This window comes from Hylobates moloch, unplaced genomic scaffold (assembly GCF_009828535.3).
Source record: "Hylobates moloch isolate HMO894 unplaced genomic scaffold, HMol_V3 SCAFFOLD_14, whole genome shotgun sequence".
Lineage (NCBI taxonomy): Eukaryota > Metazoa > Chordata > Mammalia > Primates > Hylobatidae > Hylobates > Hylobates moloch.
In genome coordinates, this window is record NW_026652289.1 from 9,725,418 (window position 1) to 9,753,172 (window position 27,755).

The following is a 27,755-nucleotide window of genomic DNA, read 5'->3' on the forward strand; positions in this document are numbered from 1 at the left end:
AGCCGCACGTCAGGATTTTTAGGGTATTAAAACAACATTTATGCTGTTCTGTGGACACTATGGCCAGGATGATTTACTTCCAAGCATTTCAACAGGGAAAGTAGGCAAATTGCCTTCTGAGCTAAAACTCCAAAATCAAATTCATAATAGATCAGAGCTATACAAAATCACCTTAAACAGAAGGGTCCCTAGGCCAGCAAATGCCACTGCAAAATGACTGGCTATGTTAACAAATCTGAAGGCATAACCTATAAATAGCTGAATAGAAAAACAAAACAGCAAAGAACCCCCAGTGCAAGGGTTGGCAAATGTTCCTAGCTGAGAAACCTTCAGCAAGTCACTTAGCATCTTGATGTCTCAGTTTCCTCACCTGTAAATGGGGATAAGAGGCAGGGTGGGGTGGCTCACACCTGTAATGCCAGCACTTTGGGAGGCTGAGATGGAAGGGTTGTTTTAGCCCAGGAGCTCAAGACCAGCCTGGGCAAGAGAGCAAGACCTTGTCTCTACTAAAAATCAAAAAAATTAGCCAGGTGTGGCGGCATACACCTCTGGTACCACTATGCAGGAGGCTGAGGTGGGAGGATCACTTGAGCCCAGGAGGTGGAGGCTGCAGTGAGTCCTGATCTTGCCACTGCACTCTAGCCTGAGTGACAGAGCAAGACCCTGTCTCAAAAATGGGGATAACAATGTATCTACCTCATAGGCTATTGTGAGGATTAAATTGGTCAATGTGTATAACACACTTACAACACAATGGCTGGCAGATAGTAAGCCCCATGTAAGTGTCAGCTATTAATATCATTATAGATATCAGGTACTTTAGCCTGAGGTCACCCATTGTCTGAGTCCAATAACTCCCCACATTCTGACTCTACGATTACCACGTAACCTTCTGACCATCCCTTAGCTTCCCTTTTAGGAATGTGCACAGCAGGAGAGTGAATGAATGAGGTTGTGAGGACATACGCATTCCCATTCTTTTTTTTTCTTTTTTCTTTTTTTTGAGACAGAGTTTCACTCTTACTGCCCAGGCTGGAGTGCAATGGTGCGATCTTGGCTCACCGCAAACTTCACCTCCCGGGTTCAGGCGATTCTCCTGCCTCAGCCTCCCGAATAGCTGGGACTACAGGCATGCACCACCACACCCTGCTAATTTTGTATTTTTAGTAGAGACGAGGTTTCTCCATGTTGGTCAGGCTGGCCTCTAACTCCTGACCTCAGGTGATCTGCCCACCTCAGCCTCCCAAAGTGCTGGGATTACAACATGTGTGAGTGACCGCGCCCAGCCTGGTTTACTTTTTCCATATAGTTTTATCCCATTTAAGCACAGGCAGAAAGCAAGAATCAATCTATTCCCACCAAACAAGCAAGCACAAATCACAAGGCCATTCATTAATGACACTCCCAGTATGCTCCCTCCCCAGCACCCTCCAGCAGCCCGGCACTGCAGACACTAGGACTCCAAAGCAGCATCAGTCACAGCAGGGAATGGGAGAAAACACACGGATGTCAAACCAGAGGAGCTGCCCAGCTGGGTGCCGATGCGGGATCTTATCCCGACGGGCACTGCTGGAGCGTTTCAGAGGCCACTATGGGTATTATAAGAAGTATGGGCCGGGCGCGGTGGCTCACGCTTGTAATCCCAGCACTTTGGGAGGCTGAGGCGGGCGGATCACGAGGTCAGGAGATCGAGACCACGGTGAAACCCCGTCTCTACTAAAAAATACAAAAAATTAGCCAGGCGTGGTGGCGGGCTCCTGTAGTCCCAGCTACTCGGAGAGGCTGAGGCAGGAGAATGGCGTGAACCCGGGAGGTGGAGCTTGCAGTGAGCCGAGATTGCGCCACTGCACTCCAGCCTGGGCGACAGAGCAAGACTCCGTCTCAAAAAAAAAAAAAAAAAAGAAGTATGTCACTGTGAAGAAAGGGAGCATCACAGGGGTTTCCACAGTGTTGGCAGCTTATGTGCTTTTCAGCTACTGCTTTTCTTACAGGGAGATCAAACACGAGAAGCTACTCAGGGCCCACTGAAGAGGGGCCAGTGGGAGGGCACGCTGCACTTCTGAGCACGGCACCCCTCCATGAGGAACTTGGCCATTGCTGAATTCTTTCATATCCCACTTTAGAATTCATGCCCAAATAGCCCGGGCACAGTGGCTCACGCCTGTAATCCTAGCACTTTGGGAGGCCGAGGCAGGTGGATTGCCTGAGCTCAGGAGTTCAAGACCAGCCTGGCTGACACGGCGAAACCCCATCTCTACTAAAAATACAAAAATTAGCCGGGGGTAGTGGCGGGCGCCTGTAATCCCAGCTACTCGTGAGGCTGAGGCAAGGAGAATTGCTTGAACCTGGGAGGCGGAGGTTGCAGTGAGCCAAGATTGTGCCACTGCACTCCAGCCTAGGTGACAGAGTGAGACTGTCTAAAAAAAAAATAAACTCCCAAAGCCAATTAATTAATAACACAGTCCTAAAGCCAATTAATTAATTACACAGAGACACAGAACTGACTCTGATCACCACAGATGTTAAACTAACAATCAAACAAAACCAGAACAATCGCCTTGCTTAGGATGTGACAGAATGGTAAGTGCCTTTCCATCTTGTCTTGGAAGAGCCTGGTGGGAGCTAGCAGGAAAGCAGCTGTTTTCAAACAGGTGTTCCTGGTTTCACCTTGCTGTCCTCCCTCCCCGACTCTACCACATTCCCTAGAACAGTATTTTACTGAACTACCTAAATGACAGATTGAGAGGGTCAGCCACAGCTGAACTAAAAAGCATATCCAGGCCAGGCGCAGTGGCTCACGCCTGTAATCCCAGCACTTTGGGAGGCCGAGGCAGGTAGATCACCTGAGGTCAGGAGTTCGAGATCAGCCTGACCAACATGATGAAACCCTGTCTCTACTAAAAACGCAAAAAAAAAAATTAGCCAGGCGGGGTGGCGGGCGCCTGTAATCCCAGCTACTCAGGAGGCTGAGGCAGGAGAATCGCTTGAACCCAGGAGGCGGAGGTTGCAGTGAGTCGAGATTGCACCACTGCACTCCAGCCTGGGGAACAAGAGCGAAACTCTATCTCAAAAAAAAAAAAAAGGCATATCCAGCTCAAATCTCACTATCTGACACAAGACACACAGGTATCTATCTGGTTCCTGAAGAATCTCTGAAGGACAGCAATACTCACCATCTCCTCCCGATGCTAAAATTTCCCCAGTTGGAGAAAAACGCACAACATTGACGGCTTTGGTATGACGAGCAAGATTGGACAAAAATTCCACAATGGCTTTTCCATCTGGTCCCTTTTCTACCTTCCAGATCTGTCGATACCAACACATTCATTTGAAAAACATGGAATGGGCACATATTATACTGTCTGTATTAAAACAATACTATGGGCTGGGTGCGGTGGCTCACAACTGTAATCCCAGCAGTTTAGGAGGCCGAGATGGGTAAATCACCTGAGGCTGAGAGTTTGAGACCAGCCTGGAAACATAGTGACACCTAGTCTCTACAGAAAATTTAAAAAATTAGCCAAGTGTGATGGCACATGCATGTAGTTCCAGTTACCCGGGAGGCTGAAGAGGGAGGATCACTTGAGCCCCGGAGGTCAGGGCTGCACTGAGCCAAGATCAGGCCACTGCACTCCAGCCTGGGCGACGGAGTAAGACCCTGTCTCAAAAAAAAAAACAAAAACAAAAAAAAAAACCACTATGCTCATTTTCAGAAAGAAAATTTAGTTTTTCTTTTGAAACATAAAATCAAAGAACTCCCTATCTAAAACATAAATGTCTACTGTCCCCCTCTGCCTTCTTTCTAGAGCAACTTGTTACCCTATAGGAATCAGGATCAGGATCCCAAAACAATGAACGTCCAGTTACAATAATCTAGGGAAAATGAATCAAACAAGAAAGCAGAGCCGGACATGGTGGCTCAGGCCTGTAATCCCAGCACTTTGGGAGGCCAAGGTGGGTGGATCACCTGAGGTCAGGAGTTTGAGACCAGCCTGGCCAACATGGTAAAACCCCATCTCTACTAAAAATACAAAAATTAGCCAGGTATGGTGATGAGCAGCTGTGGTCCCAGTTACTTGGGAGGCTGAGGCAGAATAGCTTGAACCTGGGAGGCAGAGGTTGCAGTAAGTCGAGATTGCACCACTGCACTCCCGCCTGGGCAACAGAGCAAGACTCCGTCTCAAAAAAAAAAAAAAAAAAAAAAAGAAAGAAAGCAGCTGTCTTTTGCTTTCATTGTTCACCACAGGCCCTGGAAATTTAGCATTCTGGGCTAGATGACAAAGTAGTTTGAGTTTATTGACATATGTTAATTCATTCATTCATTTACTTAAGAGAAGGGTCTGGCTCTGTCACCCAGGCTGGAGTGCAGTGGAGTGATCGTTGCTTGCTTCAAACTCCTAGGCTCAAGCGATCCTCTCACTTCAACTTCCCAAGTAGCTGCACCTACAGCTGCACACTGCCACGTCCCAGTACTTTTTCATTTCTGGCTGTTGCCCAGGCTGGTGTCAAACTCCTGGACTCAAGTGATCCTCTCACCTCAGCCTCCCAAAGCACTGGGATTACAGGCGTGAGCCACCGCCCCCAGCTGACATTGGTTTTAAATAAAAGAATGAAAACTATTGCTTCAAGCAGTGTTCCCGGATGTCTATCTCTGCCCCAGTTTACCCTGACAGCAGTGTCCACGCCGGCAGACGCCAGTCTGTGGATCCTCCCAGCCGTCCCATGCTGGAAGTCCAGGCTGTACACGGGCTCCTTGTTGTGCCAGGCTATTTCACAAGTGATGACTTTCATCCTCCTGAGTCTCCAAGGGGCAAAACGTTTCTCGGGCACCGTTCTACTTCTTCAAGACAGAAGAAAGCTGCAAAATGCTGGTGATGGATTAAACAACAGTGTTAACAGCAGCAAAGGGTTATTGAGCGCTGAATAGGGGCCAGGAGCCATTTAAAATGCACACTGCATTGGGAAAGGATGTTAACGTTACCATCTGACAATAACACCTTGCTAGCTCCACCTAAAATGCTTCGCTGGGTCCTGACATCCACAAGTTTATGATACGCCGCTACATCCAGAAAAGCACAACGAAACACCCAGGTAAAGGCTACCTAGGGGCCCTGGCCGTCTGCACGGCCTGTCCCCGCTTAGTAGGGGCTAGGGGCGCGCCCTGAGAGCCCAGGGAGGGGCCCGCCCCGGGAGGAGCCTCCCGGAAGAGGGGGCCAAACGGGGTAGGGGATCTGGGCGGCGAGGCGAGAGGAGAACCCCGCCTTTCCCAGGGACCGGGCGCTGGGCCTGGGAAGCCGAGACTGAGGCCGCCGGGAGGAGGCCGCGCGCGGCCGGGGGTGGACGGGGCCCCGCCGCCCCAACGCGCGCCGCTCCGGAGCTATCCCGGGGCCCAGGGGCCCGCCCTCGGCGAGGGCCTCTGGCCCCGGACAGACGCGACCAAAAGAGCCGCAGAGCTGCCCGGGCCAGCCCCGGGAAGCCGTACCTGCAGGGACCCGGACAGTCAGAGGCACCATCACCTCCCGCGCAGCGAGCGCCGCTTCCCGCGCGCCGCAGGCCCCGCCCCCCGCATGGGCGGGACCTCATGGATGCCCCGCCCCTCCAGCGCCCCTCAGGTCCCGCCCGACGTGGGCGGCACCCCAGGGAATCCCCGCCCACTTCTAGGAGCCAAGGCGAGTCCTGCTCTGGCCCTGGGGTCGGAATCCTGGCCGGAATTTGTGCCTGCCAGACCCACGACCGCAGGAAGAATGGATTCGTATTACTTATTATTATTATTATCCATTACTTATTCCTTGTTGATTCGTTCTTTTAGCAAACGTTTACAGAGCCTGGGCTGTGTGTTAGAGCGACCCTATGCTGGCGCTGGGCATTTGGAGGGCGAACACAACCGGTTCTCTTGCCCCTTCTGCAAACAAAAACTGAGATTTCTGGGTTTTCTATATTGGCTTCTAGAACATTTTGGAGAGTTCAAAGCTATGAAATTGTTCAGTACCTAGCGCAAGATTGCTTACATTTTATTATTATAGTAGATGCAGTTATAAACCCTTTTTAAGAACAGACTAACATTTTAAAGTGAGGCTGTAAATCAATCGGTAGGCAGAGATAGATACCGCAGACTTTTTGAAATGGGACATTTCCAAATGAGACCTAATTTATCTGTGGGCTTCGCAGAAGGCCAGGAAACAAATACCTCTGGATGCGCTGCTTTTACTGGATAAAAGAAACACACAGGTTTATCTGAGGAGCCAACTGCTCTAGGATTTTTGGAAAAAAAGAACAGACATGGATTCTTATATAAATACTGGCTGATGCTTTTAGCCAGCTTTATGAAAGGTACAGAAATTGCCTACAAATCCGTGTCTCATGTTGATAAGAATGGCCATATGCTCCTTGAAGCCTGATTTCTACAGGAAGCTAGAATAACATAATCCGGATATGCAGTTTTTAGATTTTTCTCTCCAGGATTTACAGAGCTTGGACTGGAAATGACTATATACTTTAGATAATCTGGCTGTTCTAAAAGTACAGATTCCTGGCCCTACCCAGCCCCATGATTCCAAACATCCAGCAGAGGCCCGTGCTCCAGGGGCTTGCATTTTCATAAACTCCCCGGTGAGTGTGACCATCAGTCTGTTTTGGAAAGCTCGGGATTCTTCGTGTCTCTCAAACATCAAATTTCTCCAAATTTCTCATAAATGCTGTTCATTCACAAATGAATAATCTGCCCACCTCTTGAAGTGTCACGACTCTGAACTGTGGATTTAAAAGATAAAAACACATGTTTTAAGTACTAAAAGTACATGAAGGAGTTGGCTTTCTTGGCGAACATTTTAGAGATTGACTTCAGTGCCAACTTGAAGAGCCAACACGGGCAGGGGATGCGGCTCTAGAGAGAGGCCCTGGGCTGTCAAATATTTTCTCAAAAAAAAAAAAGTATTTGCTCAAAACCTCAAAGTTTGCACCACAAATGTTGGAATAAAGAATTCCTGCTGGGCGCGGTGGCTCACGCCTGTAATCCCAGCACTTTAGGAGGCCGAGGCAGGCGGATCACGAAGTCAGGAGATGGAGGCCATCCTGGCTTACATGGTGAAACCCCGTCTCTACTAAAAATACAAAAAATTAGCTGGACGTGGTGGCGGGCACCTGTAGTCCCAGCTACTCGGGAGGCTGAGGCAGGAGAATGGCGTGAATCCGGGAGGTGGGGCTTGCAGTGAGCCGAGATCGTGCCACTGCACTCCAGCCTGGGGGAGAGAGCGAGACTCTGTCTCAAAAAAAAAAAAAAAAAAAAGGAATTCCTATAACACAATTCTAACTAGATTCCTCAACAACCACTGACGTTCAGCTTGGGCCCCAAGCATCCATTTTGAGCAGAACTGCCTCAATTTAAGGGGACCAATGTTATTTGGTTCCTGAGAACTTTTTAATAACGAAAATTGATATAAAGGGACTAACTCTTAACTCAGCTTCGAAAAAAACTTCTCAACGCATTTTAATTTGCATTTGTAAGTGTGAACATTCTAAAATCAAAATCTGAGCCGGGCATGGTGGCTCACATCTATAATCCCAACACTTTGGGAGGCCAAAGCAGGCAGATTGCTTGAGGCTAGGAGTTCCAGAGCAGCCTGGCCAACATGGCAAAAACCCTTCTCCATAAAAATACAAAAACTATACAGAGTGGTAGTGTGTGCCTGTAATCCCAGCTACTCAGGATACTCAGAAGGCTGAGGCAAGAGAATCGCTTCAACCCGGGACTCGGAGGTTGCAGTGAGCTGAGATGGCACCACTGCACTCCAGCCTGGGCGACGGAGTGAGATTCTGTCTCAAAAAAAAAGCTTTGATAACAGAAATACAAAGTTCAGTACAGGGTTGGAAAAAAATGTTGAGAAAATATCAGAATAAGAAAATTAGGAGAAGTCAGGCGTAGTGGCTCACGCCTGTAATCGCAGCACTCTGGGAGGCTGAAGCGGGCGGATCACTTGAGGTCAGGAATTTGAGACCAGCCTGGCCAACATGGTGAAACCCCATCTCTACTAAAAATAGAAAAAATAGGTCAGGTGCGGTGGCAGGCACCTGTAATCCCAGCTACTCAGGAGGGAGGCCAGAGAATCATTTCAACCTGGGAGGCGGAGATTGCAGTGAGCCGAGATTGCGCCATTGCACTCCAGCCTGGGCGACAAGAGCAGAACTCCATCTCAAAAATAAATAAATAAATAAATAATAATAATAATAGCCAGGCATGGTGGCGCCTGTAATCTCAGCTACTCAGAGGCTGAGGCACTAGAATCACTTGAACCCAGAAGGCGGAGGTTGCAGTGAGCCATGATCATGCCACTGCATTCCAGTCTGGGCGATAGAAACAGACTCAGTCTGAGAAAAAAAAAAAAAGAAAAATAGGAGAAATGACAGAAATCAATACAGGAGATTGAGAACAACAGGACCTCTGGCACACTACTGGTGGAAGTGTAAACTGATGTAAATACTTTAGAAAACTGTTTAGCAGTGTCTAATAAATTTAATGATATGCCTACCCCATGACTCAACAATTCCACTCCTTGGCATATGTATCAGGAAAACAAAAGCAAACTCATACAAGAATCATTATTCCTAATAGCCCCAAACTGGAAAGACACCAAATGTCCACCCACAGGAGAAAAGGTAATCAGACTGTGCCATATTCATACCACGGTATTCTACTCAGTAATCCAAAAGAAATACTGACTGTGATAGCTAATTTTATGCGTCAGTTTGCCTGGGCTAAGACATACCCGATAGATGGTCAACATTATTTCTGACTATGAGGGTGCTTCTGGAAGACTTTAGCATTTGAATCAGTAGAATGAGAACAGAAGATCCTCCCTCACCAACCTGGGCAGTATCAGGGGCATCATCCAACCTGTTGAGTCTGAAAAGAACAAAAAGTACAGGAAGGGCAAATTCTGTCTCTTCTTGAGTTGGGACATCCTTTTCCACCCTCAAACATCAGAGCTCCTGGTTCTCAGGCCTTTCGACTCCAGGACTTAGGCCATTGGTGTCCCTGGTTCTCAGGGTTTGGAGTGGGACTAAGATATACCACTAGCTTTCTTGGGTCTCCATCTTGCAGACAGCAGATCATCGGACTTCTCAGCCTCCATAACCACTTAAGCCACTCCTCCTGATCAATCTCTTGCATCTATCATATTGGGCTCTGTTTTTCTGGAGAACTCTACACTGACTGACACAGGCAGCAACATGGATGTGTGTGATGCACACAAGAAGGAGTTATTATTTCAAGTGATTGGCAAACACAGAAATTTTATACTACCCCAAAGAAAGGTTACCTTCAGTCATACTATGGCTAGAAAATATTGGTATTGTTACACATATGCATACCTATGTATTTATGTATACATTGGGAAGAGCAAATACGTAATGTGGTTAGGAACCCAGATTTTCAGCAGAAGAGACTATATTTATAGTCTCTTTTAGTTCAGTCCACTAAAAAGGCCTAGAAATGCCCAAACTAGATCAGGCACAGTGGCTTATGCCTGTAATACCAACACTTTGGGAGGCTGAAGCAGGAGGATCACTTGAGCCCAGGAGTTCAAGACCAGTGTGGGCAACATAGCAAAACTCTGTATCTAGAAAAAAAAAAATCAGCCAGGCATGGTGGCATGCACCTATAGTCCCAGTTACTTGGGAGGCTGAGGAAGGCGAAGCACTTGAGCCCAGGAGTTTGAGGCTGTAATGAGCTATGACTATGGTATTGTACTCCAGCCTGGGCAACAGAGCAAGACCTATCTCAAAAAAAAAAAAAAAAGAAGAAGAAGAAAAAGAAATGGCCTAACTAGAAACAATGACTATACCTGTGCCTAGATTATGATCTTCAAATAGCATTTCCCACAAAATGAAGCAGAGCTTTTGGAGAAATGGCTGTCACCAAGTCTAGACCAGGAAATTTATTAGATGTATTGAAACACCTTACATCTGAAATACCCTGGAGTATACAGAGTACAGAAAAACAAACAAACAAAAAAAACCATAAATTAGGGCTCATTCCTGTAATCCCCGCACTTTAGGAGGTTAAGAGGTGGGGGAGTGCATTGCTTGAGCCCAGGAATTTGAGACCAGCCTGGGCAACAAGTCAAAAATCTATCTCCACAAAAAATACGAAAATTAGCTGGGCATAGTGGTGTGTGCCTGTGGTCCTGGCTACTCAGGAGGCTGAGGTGGGAGGATCACCTGAGCCCGGGAGGTTGCGGCTGTAGTGAGCCGTGATCGCGCCACTGCTACTCCAGCCTGGGTGACAAAGCAAGAGCCTGTCTCAAAAAATACATATTTTTTTAAGGCCAGAAGCAGTGGTTCATGCCTGTAATCCCAACACTTTGGGAGGCCAAGGTGAGCAGATCCCTTGAGCCCAGAAGTTCTTGAGACCAGCCTGGGGAAAAAAAAAAACCTAAAAAAAATCAACCAAGCAAGGCGGGTTGGACAAGCTTGCTGGTACCTCAATTGCCTCCATGAATATCACATTTTGAGAGAGATTCCCACCAAGGGAGTCACAAAACAAGGGACAATTGCCTAGAATAAAAAAAATTCTATACTCAAATTACCTTAATTCAGTCTTCGTTCAGATCACAGTACAAACCAAGAGCCTCACTTCCAACAGGAACCCCATGGGAGGTTAGGAAGACTTGACTCCTTTGTGAATATAAAACACCATTACATTTTGTTATGAAGATACAGCCAGCTGGGCGTGATGGCTCACGCCTGTAATCCCAGCATTTTGGGAGGCCGAGGCGGGCAGATTGCTTCCGGCCAGAAGTTGGAGCAGCCTGGGCAACATGGCAAATCCAGTCTCTACAAAATCTTCAAAAATTAGCTGGGCGCAGTGGCATGTGCCTGTAGTTCCTGCTACTCGTGGGGGCTGAGGTGGGAGGATCACTTGAGCCTGAGAGGTTGAGGCTGCAGTGAACTATGATCATGCCACTGCACTCCAGCCTGGGCAACAGAATGATACCTTGTCAAAAAAAAAAAAAAAAAAAAAACTACAGCCAAATTCTAGATATTCACATTATCAAGCACATACATAAGCTAAACATTGTTAGCCAGGTTGGGGTAAAAGTCCTTTATATTCAAATTTAAATTTATTCTGTCTTGTTACCAAGACATTGAGTCCTGATGACTCTCTTAAGAAATTGTGGCTCTAAAAGGTTTCTTGTTAACTCTTAACCAGACTTTCTTCCTACAGGCTAGTATATGAAAGTTAACTCTGTGATCAATAAACAATTCTAAAAAGCAACACATTTATTTTTTCCTCTACGCCAATCAGATATTAATAGCATTCATTTTGTGAGCTGTGACCAACATTAATGCAGATAGGATTCTATTTAGATTTTCAAGCCACTTCAGTGAGTCCCCATTTACGAGACACTGCACAAAATAGGACTTAACCAGTCAGGTGCGGTGGCTCAAATGCCTGTAATCCCAACAATTTGGGAGGCCCAGAAGGGTGGATTGCTCGAGTCCAGGAGCTTGAGACCAGCCTGGGCAACATGGCGAAACCCTGTCTCTACAAAAAATAGAAAAATTAGCTGGGCATGGTGGTGCACGCCTCTAGTGCCAGCTACTCGGGAGGCTGAGGCAGGAGGAGCATTTGGGCCTTGGAGGTTGAGGCTGCAGTAAGCCATGATCACACCACTGCACTCTAGCCTGGGCAACAGAATCAAACCCTGTCTCAAAAAAAAAAAAAAAAAAAAAAGACAACCTACTGTGGACTTTCTAAAATAGGAAGAAATGGGTAGTGTGTCTGGGCAGTTTTTGGGTGGTGTGTGGCCAAATTAACACAAGCTTTCAGCTTCTTTACAGCAAGAAGACAAGAACCCAGTAGAAAAGAATAGATAAAGAACACGTATAGAACACAGAAAATTAAAATGGCCAACATAAGGACTGAGACAAATGTCAGCTGTCATATTTTCACATATCAAATTAGCAAAAGTTTGAGAGACTTTGAGGAAAACACTCATATTTATTACTCGTCATAAGTATAAATTTCTGCAACTTTTTTTGGATGGCAATATTTAAATGTACATGGCATACATTCTTTGACCTATCAATATTCACTGTTAACAATTTACACTCTGGATGTAATCGGAGAATCATGTGTGGTATGTATTAATCTTCACAGTACACTTTTTTTTTTTTTTTAAGACGGAGTCTCGCTCTGTCGCCAGTCTGGAGTACAGTGGTGTGATCTCGGCTCACTGCAACCTCTGCCTCCTGGCGTTAAGTGATTCTCCTGCCTCAGCCTCCCAAGTAGCTGGGATTACAGGAGCCCACCACCACGCCCAGCTAATTTTTGCATTTTTAGTAGAGATGGGGTTTTACCACGTTGGCCAGGATGGTCTCGATCTCATGACCTCATGATCCACCCACCTTGGCCTCCCAAAGTGCTGGGATTACAGGCATGAGCCACTGCGCCCAGCCAGTATATTCTTTCTAACGAAAAGTATATAAGTAAGTAACCATTAGGAGCATATTCCTATGATGAAATGTTACTTAAGCCTTTTGAAAGAATGATATGGAAATGTTTAGTTATGGATTATATGGTATAATCCCATTGTCTAAATATCGATACCAATATATGCAATCTAATGTAAATAAAATACATACACATGAATGTGTGCATGTATGCACACAAAAGCCAATAGTGGTTACCTTTAGAGGCCGTGGAGAAAGTCTTTTCACTGTTCATTTACATCTCTACCAGGGGCACCACTCTGCTTCCCCTCCCTCCCCCTGCTTGCCCCAGTGAGAAAGTGGATATGCTAATCCCGTTTGTTTCATAAACCACTCAAGTTCAACATTTACAAATATTCAACAGAAGACACAGCTCCACAGTACTTGGCTCTGACGGTGCACTGGAATTAACCTGGGAGGCCTTGAAAAATACTGTTATCTGGGTCTAACCCCAAGGACACTGACTTAATTAACATGAGGTGCAGCCTGACTGGGAGTTTAAAAAACTCCCCAAGTAATTCTACTATGCAGCCAGAGGTGAGAACTTAAATGATTCCTCAATGATGTATGACCCAAGTTTAAGAGGTCTTATGTGACAGCAAGAATCAAGCGTCTGAGATCACAGGCAGCGTCACCAACTGGACCTGCAACATGAAGAATTTGAGGCCCAAAGGAAGCACACAGGGACGTGCCATGCCCTCCTGCTCTGTGTGCTCACTCAGCTTTCACTGATTTTGCCACCCTAGGTCCTGTTTGAAGACTGTGGACTGTTTTGGTTTACTTCCTCATACCTGTCGTGTTTTAAAGTAATAAACGTTAGTTGAAGCAATACTGTCCCCCACACGCAACAAATGAGAAAGGTACATACATCATGAAAGGCCACATTGTTCTGTTAAACAACAGTTGTTCTGTCTGAAACTGTTAGCCACATTTTCGAAGTCTCATATGTTGGCAATACTTCAATATCTTCATAAAGAGCAAAAAATATCTAAGTGGTTCCAAAGAATCAATTTAGCAAGCAAGTTTCTCTTACTAATCCCATGATTAATTTTCCCATCAAGCCAGATAGCTACAGGAAATATTTTTGCAAGAATACATACAGAAGCTGGCCAAAAGGAAGGGAAAAATAGCAAATTGCAAAAAGAATCACTGCATGAGTTAGATATTCACAAAACTTACACATGATTTACATAGCTGCTATTATTTAGGCAAGGTTTCTCTAGAGTAAATGATTTATACAAAGAAAAGTCTTTTTTTTTTTTTTTTTTTTTTTTTTTTTTTGACAGTTTCACGCTTGTTGCCCAGGCCTGGAGTGCAATGGTGTAATCTCGGCTTACTGCAACCTCCACCTCCCAGGTTCAAGTGATTCTCCTGCCTCAGCCTCCCGAGTAGCTGGGATTACAGGCATGCATCACCACGCCCGGCTAATTTTGTATTTTTAGCAGAGACGGCATTTCTCCATGTTAGTCAGGCTGGTCTGGAACTCCCGACCTCAGGTGATCCGCCCGCCTCGGCCTCCCAAAGTGCTGGGATTACAGGCGTGAGCCACCGTGCCAGGCTGAGAAAAGGCTTTTGAAAACAGAATACACATACTCTGAGGAAAGAGGAGCTCAGCCTCAGTCTTAATGGAAACAGTCTTCAAAACATAACCTGCAATTAAAGTAGTTAAAATGAGCTCAAGTTGAGGGTCTAATGAATACATTTTTAGTTTTAAAATAATTTGAGGTTAATATTAAGTCTTTAAAAGTAGCATTTGAACAGTTAGCCATCATATATTTTTATTTTATTACAAGATATTTTAAAATTTGGGAAATTACAATTGTGACAGAAAACCAGCTTCATACCAAAAATACACTTTCAATTACTCTATCAGGCAAATAAAAACAATCTTCATTTATTTGCTCTTTCCAGAATTACTATACAGTAAAAATCCAATACTGTATATGACCGACACGTATTAAACATACATACAAAATGAACGGATTGAATGTTCAAAAACAAAGGTAAAAATAAATAGCAATGATAAAACTTTGGAAAAAATAATGCACATTTTAGTTGTGGAAAATATGGTTCTTATATATACATAGTTTATACTTAATAGAAAGCCATCTCTTTAAAATTGCACAAAACATGGGATCAATAAAGCATAGAATTTTATGGCATGTAATACTATAATCCTAAGGAAATTTGTTCCTTGACTCCAGGATATAAAACACTTAGGTTTGTAATATAATAAAAGGTATGTAGTATTGTTTGAGAAAGACTGTCTTCCTCAACTCACATTAACCTGTAGTAATCCTACAAAAGGCTGTACAGGAAATTTCACAAAAAGAAATATTAAAAAATCATCATGCCCACTTCATGCTGACTAAAACAGCCAAAAATGGGCTTCAAAGTAAACTTGGTGGCCATTTAATATTTCAATACCTTTTTTCTGTTAAAGATTGTTTCTTCGTTCTATAAAAACACTTTGTGTTTAACCGTGATTGGCAATCTCAGCACAAGAAAATTCTGGCAAAATGGAGTTGGTTTTTGCTTACCTTATTTTCATGAATAAAATATTTCATGATAGGAATTTATACAAAAGAAACATTAATGCTCAATTCACTTATAACCACAGTTGTATTAGGAGTGTTACTACATTATTTAAAAATCCTATTTAAACTCCTTTATAAGAAAATCAAAGGTAACATTTCCATTTGTATTATGGCATAGCCCTCGACTTAGAGAAAAATACACTTTGGGGAACCAGAAAAAATTGCACAAAGCTTAGGGGCAACCTGAAAAGCTCTTGGTGAAAAACACTTAAGTACTCTAGGGCAATAAAAAAATATGTGCAGGCTTAATTACAAATATTTACATTCAAAACAGAGTCATGAGTTAGCTTCAGCTGCTCAATGCCAACAATTCACAGGTATTTCAAAACATAAGATAATGTGTCCACAATATTTGTGACCACATTTGAATGCATAGAATACAGTAAAGATTATGGTTTTCAGTCTGTTGCCTATCATATCTATAAAACAAAATTAATTATATTTTGAAAGCTGTACAACCAAAAGAATTGGGCAAATATTTTCTTATCTTACATAACATATACTTTAAGTACTACTGATTTCACTCATTTGTTCAACAACTTGTCCTAAAATCTCATCAACTACATCAACATCGTAATTCACTTGCTGAAGATCAAGATCAGGCACAATCATAGCCAGCAGTTGTCCTACGTTAACTCGAAGAGATCGGAGTTTAAGGCTGCAAATACAAATATGTAACTTATTAGATGAGCATTACAAGTTAAGATTCATGTAGACCTTAAAAAGTAAAATATCAAAATCAAATCTCTGTAGAATAATATACAATTAAACAAAAAGAAAAGCAAAACCTCCCCTAGAGAACTCAATTTACTTTAATAATTCACTTTTATCAGTTAGGTGCACTTGCTCATGCCTGTATTCCCAGCATTTGTGAAGCCAAGGAGGGAGATCGCTGGAGCCCAGGAGTTCGAGATCAGCCTGGCCAACATGGTGAAACCCTGACTCTACTAAAAACACAAAATATTAGCCGGGCTTGGTGACAGCACCTGTAGTCTCAGCTTCTCAAGAGGGTGAGGTGGGGGATCACCTGAGCCCAGGAGGTCAAGGCTGCAGTGAGCTGCGATGGCACCACTGCTCTCCAGGGTTCACGCAATTCTCCCACCTCAGCCTCCCGAGTAGCTGGAAGCACAGGCGCACACCACCATGCCCGGTTAATTATTATTATTATTATTTGTAGCAGTGGGGTTTCACTATATTGCCCAGGCTGGTCTCAAACTCCTGGGCTCAATCAAGCATTCTGCCCACCTCAGAGTGCTGGGATTACAGGCATGAACCACCATGCTTAGCCGGAATTATCTAAAACATGTTCTATAAGATATCCATAGTTGTATAAGAGGTAATAAAAGGTTCTGTGGTCAAATAAGCTTGCAAAACGTTGTGTTAAACAATGTTAAAGAAGCTTTTTTTTTTACACCGGGCACAGTGGCTCATGCCTGTAATCCCAGCACTTTGGGAGGCTGAGGTGGGCGGATCACCTGAGGTCAATAGTTCAAGACCAGCCTGATCAACATGGTGAAACCCCGTCTCCCCCTAAAAATACAAAATGTAGCTGGGCGTGGTGGCGCACACCTGTAGTCCCAGCTACTGGTAAGGCTGAGGCAGGAGAATTGCTTGAACCTGGGAGGCAGAGGTTGCAATGAGACGAGATTATGCAACTGCACTCCAGCCTGGGCATCAGATCCAAGACTCTGTCTCCAAAAAATAATAATAATAATAATTGTAGGACTGCTCTGATCCTATTACATGCTTAAGTTAACATGCATTTACAGAGAACAATGGTTTGCTGAAAACACTGGGAAATCATAGATTAAGATAATTATGCCTTCCAAGTTTATGAATATCAACATTCTAGACTTTTTAAAAAATGCCCAAAAGTATTTAAGCAATAAACACCTAAACTGTAAGGCAGCTTTTGCTTCAAATATTATGGCAAACACATAAAATGAGTGTTACGGTTGTTCTTGTTCCCTACTCCACTATAATATAATAAGTCCATATTTAATTTAGATACTGATTTTTCTCACGTGGAAATCTATGCAGGGATCAAGATGTTCTTCCTTAGTCTGATAATGCAGAGAATGTGATTTTGAGCATTTTTTTTGTGAGCTTTTATGGTAAGAGTCCACTAGACCTTTGATAATCCTTTAATCGTTCCCATGCCAGCTTTTTTTTTTTTGAGACGGAGTTTTGCTCTTGTTGCCAAGGCCACAGCATGGTGGCACGATCTCGGCTCACTGCAACCTCCTTCTCCCAGGTTCAAGTGATTCTCCTGCCTCAGCCTCCCAAGTAGCTGGGATTACAGGTGTGCGCCACTATGCCAAGCTAATTTTGTATTTTTAGTAGAGCTGGGGTTTCACCATGTTGGTCAGGCTGGTCTCGAACTCCTGACCTCAAGTGATCCACCCATCTTGGCCTCCCAAAGTGCTGGGATTACAGACATGAGGCACCACACCTGGTTCTGAGACAGAGTCTTGCTCTGTCACTCAGGCTGGAGTGCAGTGGCGCAATCTCGGCTCACTGCAACCTCCACCTCCTAAGTTCAAGCGATTCTCCTGCCTGAGCCTCCTGAGTAGCTGGGACTACAGGCACCTGCCACCACTCCCGGCTAATTTTTGTACTTTTAGTAGAGACAGGGTTTCACCATGTTGGCCAGGCTGGTCTTGAACTCCTGACCTCAGGTGATCTGCCTAACTCAGCCTCCCAAAGTGCTAGAATTGTAAGTGTGAGCCACCACGCCTGGCCTGTCTACTTGTTTAATAGGACTTCTTCCTAATATCATCTCTACTATGGCAATTTTTAATAATTTTGCGATTTCCTGAAAGATTAGAGAGCATACAGTGAAATAAGGACAGCAAGCCATAAAGAAATGGTACCAAGTACGACAGTAAAAGAAAAACAGGTTGAAGGAGTGAGTTTCAGTAAAAGTCTCCTGTCTTCTACTCATGGTCAAATTCCCCCTATTCTTCAATATCTTGTCCATTTTTACTTTCCTTCAAAAAACATTCTAAAACCACTCTGACCAATCAAATGCTTTATTCCTGCTAAATTCCTACTCCACTTAAATACAACCTAAACGGTCAGAAACTGGGAAGGAAGGATAATCAAGTATCACTTCTTTTGTATCTATCATAACACCAGGGTCACAGCAGACAATAACTTCTTTTGACAGAACAGTATCTATTTGATGGGTGCTAGCAGATAAAAATAAATAGTATCCTAACCATACTTGCAGCCCCACAAAAACGCCTCATTTAATATTACCTTTCTCCATCCATATAATTTACAGACTCCTCAATGTTACTTGAAGTTGAAACATCTGCTGCCGTCTGTTGATTTGTAGATTTTAACTGTTCGACTTCAGTTTTGAGTTCTTCACACTGTGAACGGATTTGTGACTTTTCCATTTCCAGCAATTCAACCTAACAAAAAATATAAATGAACTTTATAACTGTAAAACTTAAAAATACTAATGGCAAAGTGAAATTTCAAGCTAAGAAATATAGAGAACCTGCTTGACAACATTATCAACTATCAAAAAACAAATACACAAAGAAAAACCAGTAGTTTTCTATAAACAAGGCTTCATTCGTTTACAGCTTCACTTCTACATCTTTTTACACTGAGAGAATACAACATATTACCACTTGATTTAAAAAAAAGTGGTACCTAGAAAATGAAAAACCAGCCCGGCATGGTGGCTCACGCCTATAATCCCAGCACTTTGGGAGGCCGAGGTGGGCAGATCACCTGAGATCAGGAGTTTAAGACCAGCCTGACCAAAATGGAGAAACCCCATCTCTACAAAAAATACAACATTAGCTGGGTGTGATGGCGGGCGCCTGTAATCTCAGCTACTCGGGAGGCTGAGGCAGGAGAACTGCTTGAACCCAGGAGGTGGAGGCTGCAGTGAGCTGAGAGTGCATCATTGCACTCCAGCCTGGGCAACAAGAGCGAAGCTCCGTCTCAAAAAACAAAACAAAACAAAACAAAACAAAACAAAACAAAAAAAACAGAAAAACCAGGATACTAATGCCTAAATTATGTCAATGTCACAGTGTTTTTTATTCTTGCATACTCATCAGCTTATAATTAAGTTACAATAGTGAGTTTATGCTTTTTATAAACAGATGGTCCCTGACGTACAACGGTTTGACTTAATGATTTTCCAACTTTATGATGGTGCGAAAGTTATATGCATTCTATAGAAACCACACTTTGCATACCAATACAACCATTCTGTTTTTCATTTTCAGCACAGATTCAATACATTACGTGATATACTCAGTCGGTTGTGATAAACCAGACTTTGTGTTAGATGATTTTGCCCAAATGTAGGCTAATACAAGTGTTCTGAGCACTTTAAAGGTAGGTTAGGCTAGGCTAAGATTTTGGGAGGTTGGCTGTAATTAAATGAATGTTGGAGTTAATGCTGTTTCCAACCTATGATGGGTTTTTCAGGACTGACACCTCATAAGTTGAGGAGCATCTGTATTTTGTCATTCAGCTCCTGAGCCAAGACATCAAGATTAGTGTTTGCATGAGTAGCAAATATTCCCAAGGAAGAGACAGCACAGCACCACGCCATGGTTCCCAAACTCTTTTTAGCAGGAAAATCCTTTCAAAGGCCTCACACACAAAAATGTATAAAATAGATTAAAAGGACCTACCTGAATTTGAAGTAGGGGCATATGAAGAGGCTACTGATATTTATCATTTGTCTCCTGGTATTTATCGTTTTTCTCCTTCTTTCTCAGTAAAAGAACCCATGCATAAAGACTGCATTTCCCAGGCACCCTTTAGCCAGATGACTCAGTTCTGACAGTCAGCACATAAGCAACTCAGGCCAGGCATGGGGGCTCACGCCTGTAATCCCAACACTTTGGGAGGCCAAGATGGGTGGATCACTTGACGTCAGGAGTTTGAGATCAGCCTGGCCAACGTGGTGAAACCCTGTCTCTACTAAAAAGACAAAAATTAGCCGGGCATGGTGGCGTGTGCGGTAATCTCAGCTACTCGGGACGCTGAGGCAGGAGAATCGCTTGAACTCGGGAGGTGGAGGTTGCAGTAAGCCGAGATCGGGCCACTGCACTCACTCCAGCCTGGGTAACAGAGTGAAATTCAGTCTCAAGAAAAAAAAAAAAGAAAAAAAAAAGTATATATATATATGTATATTAATCAAAGATTGTAAAAGGGATAAGTCAATTTCTCTCAGGAATCTTGAAAGACATAATCTAGAAAAATGAATGACTCCATAACTAAAGTATTAACTATACTTAAAAGTAGAACTGATGCCCAAAAAAGAACATAATTAACTGTATTAATGAGGTATTAAGTTAATATTGGTATTCTGAACAGGACATTTACCATACCTGGCTACTCCCAATATTTTTCAGGAATGCACATCTCAAGACATTGGAAGAACCAAAAATGCCCCTACACATTTCCATACGCCTCCAAGAGGCCCTCTCCTCAGTTGAGAACCAGCAGAATAACAGACACTCGATAAGAACAGAATTATTTTTAAGTAAAAGCATTCCAATCTAGCAACTGGCAGCTTTTTTTTGAGACAGAGTCTCACTCTGTTGCCCAGGCTGGAATGTGGTGGTGCAATCTTGGCTCACGGCAGCCTCCACCTCCTGGGTTCAAGCGATTCTCCTGCCTCAGCCTCCCAAGTAGCTGGGACCTATAGGCGCCCACCACCACGCCTGGCTAATTTTTGTATTTTTAGTAGAAACGGGGTTTCACCATGTTGTCCAGGCTGGTCTCGAACTCCTGACCTCAAGTGACTGACCCACCCACCTTGGCTTCCCCAAGTGGTGGGATTACAGGCATGAGCCACCACGCCCAGCCAACTGGCAGCTTCTTAAGGTTTAAATGGCCCTGGACTCCACGACTACACGTTGGATGATATAACTCACCTCATTTTTATACTGGTCCCTCTCAATACTGCATTTGTCCAGTTGTCTAAACACATCGTCAAGCTGCACAGCCATCTCATCCATTTCACTTTTACTCTCATTATTGGAACACTGGCTGCATTCAGCCTTTACATGTTGCAAAGCACTACATTGTTTTTTCAGCCTTTCTATTTCTTCCAAAGCTTGCTGATACTGAGATACCATACGGTCTGGACTTTCAGATTTGCCATTAATACTTTCAAGTAAAAATACAGCATCGGTTTCAGTGGACTGATGGCAAGTTTCTTTCTTAACATACTTGTCATTCATTTCTAGTATCCTCTGTTGTAACACTTTGATTTGATCAGTAAACATACGACACTGTCTTTTATAATTCTCTTTTTCCTCGGTGACAAGGAGTAGCTGGTTTCTCAGTTCCTGTAATTGGCAGCCTGCATCATCTGCAGATTTATCAGTGGTTTCCTGGGTTTCATGTATCTTTGCTTCAGCTTCTACACAGGAGGGCAGAATCACTGCATCATTTCTTACATCTATCTCGTCTTCAACAGTTTCTTCTTTTTTAACAACTAAACTTGGTACTTCAGTCTGGGTAGCTGCAGTATTTCCCTGGTCGCATCGGGATGATGAAGTGCTTGTTGAACCAGTCTGGCCACAAGGTTCACTGTCACCCACAAGCTCGACCTGAACACCACCTTGCTCAACGTGACTCTGTTCTGATTTCATGTCAACATCATGATCTACTGCAGGTTTGGGGGTACTGTTTTCTTCTAAGATGATGACATCTTCATCATCGTCATCACCTTTATAAACTGAATTTTCAAACTGACTACTCAATCTCCGATTCTTTGCATTCAAAATTGAGGAACGAGTAGAAAGCCTCCGTTTCAAGCTGAAAAAAAATTTAATATAAAATATAAGATTATAAAATATGGACAAAATAGATGACCTTGAAGTAATTATTCTAACAAATGCAGTATTATAACAGTTTTTTTGTTTTTTGAGATTAGTGTCACTCTGTCGCCCAGGCTAGAGTGCAATGGCACAGTCTTGGCTCACTGCAACCTCTGCCTCCAGGTTCAAGTGATTCTCCTGCCTCAGCCTCCCGAGGAGCTGGGATTACAGGCACCCGCCACCACGTCCAACTAATTTTTATATTTTTAGTACAGATGGGGATTCCCCATGTTGGCCAGGCTGGTCTCAAACTCCTTGACCTCAAGCAATCTGCCTGCCGCAGCCTCCCAAAGTGCTGGGATTAGACGCATGAGCCACTGTGCCCAGCCTATAAGTTTTGAAATACTAAGAAATACCCAGGCTCATTTTTTAAAGTGACGCATTGTATAGTACCAATCACTGATTTAATGAAGTAGAGATTATTTTCTCTTTTTACAGATGAAGACAATGGACTACTGAGCTCTCTTTGAAGTACCAGATCTATTTACTGCCAAACATCTCTGCATTTGATGACCTCCAGGCATTTCAATGTACACATTTCCAGAACAGAATGCTACCCACCCCGGCCCCTTCTTTGTATTCTTCAGCTCGGGGAATGGCATCACCACTTTCATTTGCCCATAATAATTTTTATCAGTAACCAGTGATCAAAGGTAAGCCATAAAGCAAACCAGTATTTCTTATCCTTTCATATGAAACAATTTTATCTGAATTAAAAATTGCCCCAATTTCTTCATTTGCATCATTCCCTGTTCATTCATGTTAATATGTGCATAGTTCACATTTATTTATCACCAGTTGATTGCCTTTTTCCACACTTGGAGGAACATTTGTACTGGTTTGCTATTTGGGCCTTGTGTTGGACCTCCTAGATCTCAGGAAGGATTTTCCTCTTTTTTGGACTGTCTCATATTGAGGGAGCACAGCCTGCAACAGCATCTTAATGAAGGGTACACAGAACATAACAAATGCAAAGTTTTGCATGATGAAAACATCTTTATTTCTCTCTCAAGTCTATTGCTAGCTTAACTGTTACAAAGGCTTCCAGGTTGAAAAATTTTCTCAGAAATTTAAAAGCATCATTCCATTTTCATCTGCCGTTCAAGTGTTTCTGCCATTCTAATTCCTCATCTCTTACACGTACATAATCTGTTTCTTTCTGAAAAAATCTTTTATTCCCTGCGTTAAAAAATGTCATGATCCTATGTCTTTGAGTGGCCCTCCTTCCAGACATTCTGCTCTGTAGTTAGTGGAAATGCATTTTTTCTGGTATGACTTCCCATTCTGGAAGGCAGCTATGTTTACTACACCGTACCAGTGCCTACTTCCCATTCTGAAACTCCCTTATTCAGATGGTGGCTTTCCAGTACAGATACTGTATCTTTTCTTCTTTCTCTATCTTCCAACTGTTAAGCTTTTCATTCTAAATGATTTATTTATTCAAGTCTACATCACTTTCCCCCAATAAATTTCACAATGTTTTCTTCTATTCCCTTTGTTTCAGTCTGCTGTCCCATGTGGGAGATGACACATGTGGCTATCCAGGGCTATCTGCGTATACCTAAGAGTGAAACTGACTAGCAGTAGTTAGGGCTGAGCTTGTGATTCAAACGGTGCTCAAACTGCCATCATCATTTAGGCTTCTCTCTTGGAGCCCAGTGAGGAGGGAAGGGTGGATTTCTGACCATTCAGTATCCAAACTTTCCCTTACTCATTCTGTTTCATTCTGCTCATCTACATCTTCAGCAGTAAAAACTGCTCCATAAAGTAAATTACCTATCTTCTGACGGAGGCAGAGAAAGGGCACTCGCCAGACTTTGCAGGTTGGAAAGAGGTCTCGACTTTAAGTTTCCAACCAAGCCTCTGGTTCTCACCCCTATCTATCTTCCACCTTCAGCAGTCCCCAGAGCTTCCAAGTTAGGAGACTTTCTAGGGACCTGTGGAGTAAACTGGTTTCTACCATCCTCCAGCAGGCTCAGGTTTCAGCTTCCCTTGGTTTGCTGTTATCAAGTACTTCTTGCTTACTCTGCCCTGTTTAATTTGGAGTTACTCTATTACTTTTCTTACCAAGCTAATTCCTATTTGTATTTCCTAAGACTTAGATACACCCTTTCCACAAACTTTGGTTTATAAATTTGAGAATAAATATGGCTTTAAAAACTGTTTAATAGGCTGGGCACAGTGGCTCATGCCTGTAATCCCAGCACTTTGGGAGGCCGAGACAGGCAGATTGCCTGAGCTTAGGAGTTTGAGACCAGCCTGGGCAATACAGTGAAACCCCATCTCTACCACAATACAAAAAATTAGCAGTACATGGCGGTGTACATTTGTAGTCTCAGCTACTCGGGAGGCTGAGGCAGGGGAGTTGTTTGAACCGGGAGGCAGAGGTTGCAGTAAACTGAGATTACGCCACTGCACTCCAGGCTGGGTGACAGAGAAAGACTCTGTTCCAAAAAAAAAAAGTTGTTTAATCAAAAATTTCCCTCTTTATTCTTGTCTTCCATTTTGATGACAGCCAACTTTTAAAAAATTTTCTTTGCAGCCATAAAAAAGAAAGAAATAATGTCCTTTGCAACAACATGAATGCAGCTGGAGGCCTTTATCCTAAGCGAATTAATGCAGGAACAGAAAACCAAATACTTCATGTTCTCACTTACAAGTGGGAGCTAAGTGCTAGGTACACATGGACATAAAGATGGGAACCATAGACATTGGGGACTACTAGAGTGGGGAGAGAGGAAGGGAGGGGGGCAGAGCTGAAAAACTACATATTGGGTACTATGCTCAATAGCTGGATATGGTATCATTCATACCCCAAACCTCAGGATCATGCCATATACCCATATAACAAACCTGCATGTACCCTGAATCTAAAAGTTAAAATCATTAAAAATACTTTTAATCTCTTATCTGTAAACTACAAAACCATCCTTACAAAGAAAAGCCAAAAATACTAAGGAGATCTGTAAAATATGAGTTCTTAATAAAGTAGCAATCCAGCTCCAAAATGAGTGTCCAATACACAGGTTATAAAGAGCAAACTGGCCGGGTGCTGTGGCTCACCCCTGTAATCCCAGTAGTTTGGGAGGCCGAGGTGGGCGGATCACCTGAGGTCAGGAGTTCGAGACTATCCTGGCTAACATGGTGAAACCCCGTCTCTACTAAAAATACAAAAAATTAGCCGGGCATGGTGGCGTGTGCCTGTAATCCCAGCTACTCGGGACGCTGAGGCAGGGGAATCGCTTGAACCAGGAGTCGGAGGTTGCATTGAGTTGAGATCACACCATTGCACTCCAGCTTGGGCAACAAAAGCGAAACTCCGACTCAAAAAAAAAAAGAAAGAACAAACTATTCTAGAATTTGCCCTCTTTGATTTATATATGCATAAAGGCAGTTAATTATTTATAATCTTCCTTGGGGTCAAAAATTCCTTTGAGAATTTGATAAAAGTTACAAAACATCTCAAAAAAAAATCTGGCCCACTATCTTAGAGAAGCTTGTTTCAATGTTCCTCTTTGAATAACAAACATCAGTATAGTCAGTCTGATCCACTAGTTTGTAGACATCACGTTCATTCTTCTTCACTTTTCTTCATTCTATTAACTTGGAAGAGGCCATCTACAAGACTACTGTTTTCAGAACTTCAGGAACCAACGTAAGTACCACCTCATCACAAAGCCTTTGCTGATCAATCCAGTCAAGATGGCTGACTATTCAATTCATGCATCACTTTCTCTTTGTCCCTTCCTTCTCCATCCACTCCTCCAATAAATTAAGTGCCTACAGTGTGCCATAGGCTTTGCAAAGAACTTCCGGGTCACTATAGTGTCGTACTGTTAATTGCTTCTTTTTTTTTTTTTTTTTTTTTTTGAGACGGAGTCTCGCTCTGTCACCCAGGCTGGAGTGCAGTGGCGCGATCTCGGCTCACTGCAACCTCCGCCTCCCGGGTTCAAGCAATTCTCTTGCCTCAGCCTTCCAAGTAGCTGGGATTACAGGCATGTACCACCACGCCCACCTAATTTTTATATTTTTAGTAGAGACGGGGTTTCACCATGTTGGCCAGGCTGGTCTCGAACTCCTGACCTCAAATGATCCACCCGCCTCAGCCTCCCAAAGTGCTGGGCTTACAGGCATGAACCACCACGCCCGGCCTGCTTCACATTTTTTTAAGTCCTGATCATCTTAAAAGCAGGAATTGTCATACTATATAGAAATTCAAAGAGGTAAGAATGCGATCAAACTCTGCAATGAATACAATTAATGCTTTTTTTTTTTTTTGAGACGGAGTTTTGCTCTTGTTGCCCAGGTTGGAGTGCAGCCTCAGCCTCCGTCTCAACCTCTGGAGTAGCTGGGATTACAGGTGCCCGCCACCATGCCTGGTTAATTTTTTTGTATTTTTAGTAGAGATGGGGTTTCGCCATGTTGGCCAGGCTGGTCAAGTAATACTTTTTAAGGAATTTAACAGGTGGCAGAAGTAGGGTTTAGCCTAAGTTTAGACAATAAAAGCAAGACAATTTGTCCTGAAGATTTTCACATTCATGGAACCTACAATTCACAGTGGAACTACAATGATCCTGAATTGCATCACTGTCATAGAAGTGCCAAGTAAAGGCTCTGTTTAATATTCCCCAAATGGAAAACCAATCTTAGCCACTGACCTGTTGCTCTCAGGTTCAGATTGGGGTGAAACTTGATGATTATTTAGAAGTCTTGTCGCATAAGAATTTGTTCCTTCTGTAAGATGTCTTCTTGGAACACTTTCCTTAGGAGAAGAAAAGCTTGGAGTTGAAAGAGCAGTTGGCCGAAACAACAGTTCAGCATTAATCTGTTGGAGGGAAAAATCATCACCTTAAAGGAATTATTTCTAGTGTGACATGCCCAAAACACAAGATATAATCTTCCTTTTCCCCCTTATCCCAGAAGACACAAAAACAATTCTAAACATGTGAATTCCTTGTGCTATACCAGGAATCAACAAGTAAACCAATGAACTAAATCCAGCCTGCAAGTAGGCTAAGAATGGCTTTGTATTTTTAAAAGGTGTGAAGAAACAAAGCAACAAAACAAAGAATATGCAAGAGACTTTATGTGGCCCACAAAGCCAAAAAGATTTACCATGTGGTGACCTCTTTGCTACTAGACTTATCAAGACCCAAACTTCTCAAGCAAGAAGCACAACTGCCTACTTGTATTCAGATGGCCCCTGATTTACAATGGTGCCAACTTTATGATGGTGCAAAAGCAATACCCATTCAGCAGAAACTGTACTTCGAGTACTCAAGCATTTTTGTTTTTCACTTTCAGTATTCAATAAAGTTCATGAGATACTCAATACTTTATGATAAAACACACTGTTAGATGACTGCCCAATGTAGGCTAACATAAGAGTTCTGAGCGCAATTAAGGTAGGCTAGGCGAAGCTATGATATTCAATAGGTTAAGTGTATTAAATGCATTTTTGATAACAATACTTTGTGTTTTTTGGGTTTTTTTGTTTGTTTTTTGTTTTTTTGAGACAGAGTCTCAGTCTGATCCCCACGATGGAGTGCAGTGGTGTGATCTTGGCTCACTGCAACCTCCACCTCCCGAGTTTAAGCAATTCTTGTGCCTCAGCCTCCTGAGTAGCTGGGATTACAAGTGCCTGCCACCACGTTCAGTTATTTTTTATGTTTTTAGTAGAGACAGGGTTTTGCCATATTGCCCAGGCTGGTCTCAAACACCTGGCCTCAAGTGATCGCCCACCTTGCCTTCCCAAAGTGCTGGGAACACAGGCATGAGCCACCACAGCTGACCAAAAACA

General features: G+C 43.3%; 2 protein-coding genes across 4 annotated transcripts in view; both read right to left on the reverse strand.

The window, feature by feature from the left end:
* The window catches only part of CHAF1B (chromatin assembly factor 1 subunit B), a 35,412-nt gene extending 26,532 nt beyond the window's left edge, over nt 1-8,880 (reverse strand). Inside the window, exons 1-4 of one of the 2 annotated variants that reach the window (XM_058427374.1) lie at nt 8,763-8,880; nt 6,540-6,750; nt 4,666-4,868; nt 3,174-3,306 (exon numbers count right to left, since the gene is read on the reverse strand). In XM_058427374.1, the coding sequence (XP_058283357.1) occupies nt 3,174-3,306; nt 4,666-4,791 (259 nt within the window). In that variant the 5' untranslated portion in view covers nt 4,792-4,868; nt 6,540-6,750; nt 8,763-8,880. Of the gene's footprint in view, nt 1-3,173; nt 3,307-4,665; nt 4,869-5,482; nt 5,561-6,539; nt 6,751-8,762 lie in introns of those variants that run through there. The other variant, XM_032174373.2, reaches the window with a different exon arrangement.
* A 5,361-nt stretch (nt 8,881-14,241) lies between these two features.
* MORC3 (MORC family CW-type zinc finger 3) overlaps nt 14,242-27,755 on the reverse strand; it is a 55,195-nt gene continuing 41,681 nt past the window's right edge. For both annotated transcript variants that reach the window (XM_032174370.2, XM_032174371.2), the window contains 4 exons: nt 26,614-26,780; nt 21,005-21,893; nt 18,348-18,505; nt 14,242-15,744 (listed from right to left, as the gene is read on the reverse strand). In XM_032174370.2, coding sequence (XP_032030261.1) covers nt 15,591-15,744; nt 18,348-18,505; nt 21,005-21,893; nt 26,614-26,780 — 1,368 coding nt within the window. In that variant the 3' untranslated portion in view covers nt 14,242-15,590. The remainder of the gene's footprint in view (nt 15,745-18,347; nt 18,506-21,004; nt 21,894-26,613; nt 26,781-27,755) is intronic.